This window comes from Orycteropus afer, unplaced genomic scaffold, assembly GCF_000298275.1.
Source record: "Orycteropus afer afer isolate SDZICR_OR568_19922 unplaced genomic scaffold, OryAfe1.0 scaffold00099, whole genome shotgun sequence".
NCBI classification, from domain to species: Eukaryota; Metazoa; Chordata; class Mammalia; order Tubulidentata; family Orycteropodidae; genus Orycteropus; species Orycteropus afer.
The window spans coordinates 5270132-5277005 of record NW_006921686.1 but is presented as its reverse complement, the minus strand read 5'-3'; the positions used below and the strand labels follow the sequence as shown (position 1 = coordinate 5277005).

Genomic DNA, 6874 nt, shown 5'->3' with positions numbered 1-6874 from the left:
ACTATCGGGAGGAAGTGGGAGGGGAGCTGTTGCATTGGGGTAAACTGTGGTCAATGTTATGAGACAAAGTGTATGTGAGCTGCTGTATGGAAAGTGAATTTGCTTTGTAAACTTTCACCCAAATCACAATTTAAAAAATTATTAAGGAGAAAAGAATCCAAAAGAAATAATAATAAGCCATTGTAAACCCTATGGAACACAGACCTACTCTGACTTAAACGGGATTGCTGTGAGTTGGAGTGGACTCACCCATAGCTGGCGATGTTTGCCAACTCCCTCCCCTTCATACAAAGAGAAAACCCAGCACCGCTATCAAGCTACAGATTTAAACCATTGTCTTTCATTCATTTATTTTTCCAGTTATTTTCTATTTATGTCTACTTACACCAGTTTAAACCCCCCATTTACAATGTAACAGCTTCCACCAGTCTCTGGCTTCCACTCCAGCCCCCACAGTTGGCTCCCGGTTCAGCTGCCAAAGTCAGCTTGTTCAAATCAGTCAGCTCAGCCCACACACTGTCCTTCCTCAGAGCCCTGACAGGCTCCCCTCTTACTCAGAGTCAAGGCCAAAGCCCTCACACTGTCCCCATGGCACTCTCTACCCACCCTCTCCTGCCATCCCCTGTGTTCCAGCACACCAGGCCAGCTCCTGCCCCAGGGCCTTTGCACAGGCTGTACCCTCTGCCTGGAACTCTCATCCCACAACTTCTGCATAGCTGATGCCCATGCCAGCTCATGCCCTCTCTTAGTGTCACGGTGCCCCCTACTGGCCATTCTGCTCAGGGCCACAATAGATGAATCCTAATAGAATGCATGCTTCCCACACCATCCTATTTGTTGAAACTGTACCCACCCCTCCATCTTCTGCCTCTCTCCTTCCTTCTTCATTTCCTTTCACGATCTTTTCATCCCCTGACATTACACTGAGCATCACGATTCTCAGTCTCTCTCCCCACTTAGAGTGTCCCCTCCTGGAGGCCAGGGGTCTTTGTCCAAGCTGTGTCCCCAGTGTCTACAATGGTGCCAAGCGCATGGTCAGTGCTCTGTAAATAATTGTTTAGTGAATTAATAATGACTTTGCTGGATTTAGTGAATTAGTGAATTGTGGTGTTGAGTGAACTTTTATTGAAAAGGGGCATTTGTGTGAGTTGATTTAAAGAAAAAAATTAACCCATAACACGTGAAGACATTAAATCAGTAATTTAAAAAAAACCTCCCAGCATTAAGATACAAGTAGCGGTCTCTGTACATCCAGAATAACGGAGAAAGGAAGCCAGAGACTCAAGAGAAGAAACTAGTCAGGACCATCAGTCCACGTGAACCATGACTTCATCCACTTAAGACCAAAAGAATCACAGGGTGCCCCCTAGTGGCCATTCTGATCAGCACCACAATAGATGGATCCTGATAAGAGTGGAAGCAAAATTAGAACAGAACTCAAATTCTTAAAAAGGCCAGACTTACTGAACTAGAGGATCCTCCGAGCCTATCACCCTGAGATGTTCTTCAACCTTGAACTCAAACAATTCCATGAGGCCATCTTTAGCTCAATGGCATACTGGCTCATAAAATACAATATTGAGTACCGTGTCCCTTTAAAACATCATCTGTGTGAGACCAAATGGTCCACATTTACTCAAAAGAAAAGATGAGAAGGTAAGGGAGCAGGGAAACTAGAAGAATGGAAACAGAACAACCAGAATGGAAATAATGAGAAAGTTGACACACTGTGAAAACACAGCCAATATCACTGAACAAATTGTGTAAAAATTGTTAAATAGGGAACCTAACTTGGTGTGTAAACTCTCACCGCAAACACAATACAATAGTTTAATTAAAAAAATTTTTAAAAACCTCCCTGTAAAGAAAAGTCTTAGGCCAGATGACCTCACTAGGGAATTCTAACAAACATTTTGAGAAGTGACTCCAATCCTACCTCAGCTATTCCAAATACAGTCATGCAACACTTGACATCCACAGCGTTTGGTGAAATAAGGTGTTCTGTGATTGGACTTTTGTTTGAACACCGGATTAGATAGAGGCAGTCCCCAGATTACAGACACATTCCATGCCTCAGTCTGTCTTTAAGTCAAATTTGTATATAAGTTGAAACAGGGACAGTTCACATCTAACATCAGTCAGTCAAATATTTGACTTAGTATATAGTGTATCTTTCTATGCATGAAAAGCAGTAAAGAAACATTCCAGAGACACTAAAATGTCTTTAACATAACAATGCAGGAATCGTGACCATAACATTTTGATGCCTGTCACCAAGTAGCACCTGGTTGTTATGACACACCATTGTACGCAGCTCAGCTTCAGGGGGTTGGGACCATGGACGTGATCGGACATTGAATGGACATGCTATGGAACAGAAGACGAAGGACTTCCTACCTCGTTCTATGGGGCTGGCATTCCTCTGATATTAAAACTAAACAAAGACACTACAGGAAAAGTGCAGCCCGATACCCCTTGAATATAGAATATTCCATGAATGTTCTATGGATATATAGAAGCAAAAATACTCAAGAAAATACTAGCAAACAAATCCAAAAACATATTAAAAGGATTATACGCCAAGATCAAGTATTTATCCCATGAATGTAAGGATGGCTCAGCATTAGAAAACCAGTGTATAAACCAAACCCACTGCCGTGGAGTCGATTCTAACTCACAGCGCCCCTATAGGACAGAGTGGAACTGCACCGCAGGGTCTCCAAGGCTGTCCAGTCTTTACAGAAGCAAAGCCCAAACCAAACCCACCGCCATGGAGTGGATTCTGACCCACAGCGCCCCTAGAGGACAGAGTGGAACTGCCCACAGGGTTTCCAAGGCTGTCAGTCTTTACAGAAGCAAAGCCCAAACCATACCCACTGCCATGGTGTCGATTCTGACTCACAGCGCCCCTAGAGGACAGAGTGGAACTGCTCCACAGGGTTTCCTAGCCTGTCAGTCTTTATGGAGGCCGACTGCCTCCTTCTTCCTCCCAAGGAGAGGCTGTGGGTTTGAACCGCCCACCTTTCAGTTAACAGCTGAGTGCTTTAACCACTGCACCACCAGGGCTCCTTAATCAGCATAATACTTCACATCAATAGAATCAAGGAAGAGAACCACTTGACTGTGTCAATGGATGCAGACAAGGCATTTGACAAAACTCAACACCTTTTCATGATAAAAACGCCCAGCGGCATACGGCCAGAAGAGAAACGAGAAAGGTTGAGGAGACTATGAAGCGGGCAGATGGAGCAGACTTCTTCAGGTGGTACTGGCATTACGTGTCCGCTAGGGGGCCTGAGGACGGGCTGTGCGGCCAGAGATTATAGAAGAGCTGGCATGGGGCAAATCTTTCTCTTTCTCTCTGCCTCTGTCTCTGTCTTTTGTATTGTGATTTGGGTGAAAGTTTACAGAGCAAATTCATTTTCCATACAGCAGTTCACATACACTTCGTCTCATGACATTGACTACCATTCACCACAATGCAACAGCTCCCCTCCCACTTCCTCCCCATAGTTACCTCTTCCCTGTGTCCATCCCTCCATGCACTCCTGCCCCCTGAGCTGTCTCCCTGTGAATACACAGCCCTTCTTTCTCCCATAACTGTTCTTTCCAAGGAGTGTATCTACCTCAGGTAAATGTTCAGCTCATATGCCTGTCTTTTGTTTGGCTGGAACCTACAGGTGTGGGTTCAATTCTAGACCTGAAGGGCAGCTAAGGGCCATAGTCTCAGTGGTTCCATCAGGCTCTATCAGACCAGCAAACCTGGTCCCCCCCTTTTATTTCCCCCCACCAAATGATTTTGAGTTTTGTTCCTCATTGTTCTCCCTCTCTCTCCAGGATCTCCTACATAGATCCCCCTCCGAGTGGTTGACAGTGGTAGCCGGGCACCATCTACTTCTGGTTTCATAGTCGTATAGGCTGCAGATCAGATGGTGTACCAGTCGCTAGGACTAATTGTTTGCATGAATTTTGGTTTTCTTCATTCTTTGCTCTGGATGAGGAGAGAGTAATCATTGCATCTAGATGGCTGCTTGGAAGCTGTTAAGATCCCTGTCGCTACTCGCCAAAGTAGGAGGTGGAACAATGGTTTGTGTAGTATGTTTGCCAACTGAGCTTGATGTCCAGAATGGGACAAATCTTGAGCTCATGCCGGAGCAGGCCCCTGTCACTCTCTGGGGCCTGGTGGGCTTTCCAGTCTCCCCCCACCTACCTGCGAAGGGTCCTAACACCGGGTCCCTCTCCCTGCCCCCAGGATGACCCCCACAGACAAGCCAGAGCTGAACCTGGAGCGTAACACTGGTAAGTGGGAACCCCGAGCCCCTCCCGCAGCCCCTACCACAGGTCCCCTAGTTCTCACCATTCAGGGGCTCCCCAATAGCAGGCCCGACCAGACCGCTCCAAGGCCCCCAGTCTCAGCCGGCAATCTGGGGCATCAGTGCACCCCCCCCTCAGCTTGCTTTTCCCGCCCCAGTGACTGGCACCCTGACATGTATTCACCTCCACTCACCTGGCTCCCGCTCCCATGGCCCCTACCCCACCCCACCTACCCCACCATCCCCGCAGCCCATCAGGCTCCAGGCCCTGCCACCAGCAGAGACCTCAGTCCTCTCTCATGGACCACCACCCAGTCCAGTCTCCGTCCCCCCAGACCCCTGCAGCTGGCTCCTCCGTGGTCTCCCATCATCCACCCCTGGGCAAGGAGCCTTCTGAGACTCCGGCCCTGTCCCTCCTCTGCTCAAACCTCCTCCAAGGCTCCCCAGGGCCCTTGAGACAAAGTCCAGGCTCCTAACATGGCTCTAAAGACCCTTCAGGAACTGGTCCCCACTGCCTTGCTTGGCTTCACTGCCCACATATAACATCCCCTGAAACAAATCAATCTATCAAATAAAATTGTTATCCAGATAGACTAAACAAAGCAGTTCCTCAAACACAGCAGGCTCTCTCGCTCTTTCTTTCTCTATCTCACCCTCACACAGGCCTCTGTGCACACAGTTCCCTCTCCTGCCTTTGCATAGCTCTCATTTCTCTTTCCAGAATCCCCCTCCTCCAGGAAGCCCTCCCTGACTCCCTCAGTCTGGGTCAAGTGCCGCCTGAGCTCCTTTGTCCCAACTCTGGTTCATCACTGTCTGGGGATGGGTCTGCCTTCCCCCTCTGGACTGGGAGCCCTTGGAGGGCAGGGCCAGGGCTATCTGGGTCACCCATGTGTCCCCAGCCAGGGCTGGGCAAGAAAAGGGGTTTATAAGAATGTCCCATGAATAAATGCCATGAAACAACCAGAGTGGGCCTGTGGGCCATCTGTCAGCTGGTACCTTCCCTTGTCCCCTGGTTCAGGTGACAGCAACATCTACGAGGTGACGCCATCACCGGTCCTCCTGGTGTCCCCCCTCAGTGACACGGGGCTCATGAATTCAGCCATGGTGAGTCTCCACCCCTCCCCCAAAGCCCATTTCTGACAAGTGCCTTCCCTCAGAGTTTGCCACCGTGCCCTGGCCAGCATGACCCACGGTTTGGGACCGTGTGGTTTTCCTGGCCACCATGACCCATGGTTTGGTACCGTGTGGTTCTCTCGGGATGCTGCCTGTTTTAAAAATCATCAGGAAGAAAGACTGAAAGGAAATAGCAAAATATAAACAGCATCATGTCTCCGGAACGTGGGTGGTGGGTGGTTTCATTTTCTCTTGTCAAGAGTCTGTGTTTTCTACACTGAGATACCAAAACAAAAACAAAACTCACTGCCATTGAGTCAATCCCCACTCCTAGCAGCTCCTCCTTGGGTTTCCAAGGTGGAAGTAGATTGCCCCATCTTCCTTCCGGGGAGTGGCTGGTGGGTTTGAACCGCCAGCCTTCTTGTTAGCAGTCAAATGCCTTAGGCACTACACCACCAGGGTTCCCATAGAGCAGACACTCCTTTTATAATTAGGAAAGAGAGAGAGTTGATTTTAAAAAAAAGGTACCATATTTTTCACATATAACACGCCCATGTCAATACGTACACGTGCATACGAACTGCATAGCAGGACGGGAAACTGACGCACAGGGGGGTTGTGTGATTTGCAAAAACCGTGTAACACACGTTATTGGTGTGGATATCTGGAACGTGAATGAAATAAAACCAGAAACTTACAAAGCTGAGGCTTAGAGCCCAAGATGTTGGTGGGGTCGGAGGTCAAGAAAGGGGGAGGCTGAGCGACTGCTGGCCCCCTGGACAAAGCCTGATAAAGCGGGTGCCCTCGTGCCCCGTAGTCTGAAGGGAACCCTGAGGGCCAGAGATGTGTTCTCACACCAGATAACATGCACGTCACAAGTTCATTATCCTGTGCGCATTTTATGTGTAAAGTGGGTGCATTACATGCAAGACTGTGGAAATTCCCTACCCAGGGGCCATGGGGAATTGGAGTCCAGCTCTGTCTTCATGCCAAAGGTCAAAGGTTGGAGGGCATGGGGGTGCAGAGAGGCCAGGGCCCAGCTCACTCACCTGTGTTCTCTCTCAGCAGCCCCCGCCCCTGCCCCCACCCCTGCAGCCGGAGCCAGAGGACCACCACTACCAGGTGTGGAGCTGGAAGGTGTGCGGGGGGATGTCAGGGGCTCCACGGAGCTGACACTCTGGGTGGAAAGGGGCCTGGGGAGGTGGGGTGTGGTCCTCCCCTCCCCCCTCAGGTCCTCTGGCTGCCTGCTGACAGCCTCCCTGAGAGCCACGGGCAAGTCCCCTGCCCTCTGGGGACTGCAGTTTCTGCCTTTGTCAGAGAGACCCAATGGGCTTGAATTTGCACAGGCGGAACCGGAACCGGAACCGAGCCCCTGGAAGAGTGGGAGGGGCGTGCCCAGGGTCAGACCTGCAACTGGGGCCTGCTTCTGGGTCTGGGTCTCCCTGACC

General features: G+C 49.7%; 1 protein-coding gene across 1 annotated transcript in view; it reads left to right on the top strand.

Moving 5' to 3' along the window:
- Positions 1–6874, top strand: part of CEACAM19 (CEA cell adhesion molecule 19) — a 20494-nt gene that overhangs the window by 12712 nt on the left and 908 nt on the right. The window contains exons 4-6 of the mRNA XM_042781273.1: positions 4253–4299; positions 5332–5441; positions 6492–6548. Of these exons, the coding sequence (XP_042637207.1) occupies positions 4253–4299; positions 5332–5441; positions 6492–6548 (214 nt within the window). The remainder of the gene's footprint in view (positions 1–4252; positions 4300–5331; positions 5442–6491; positions 6549–6874) is intronic.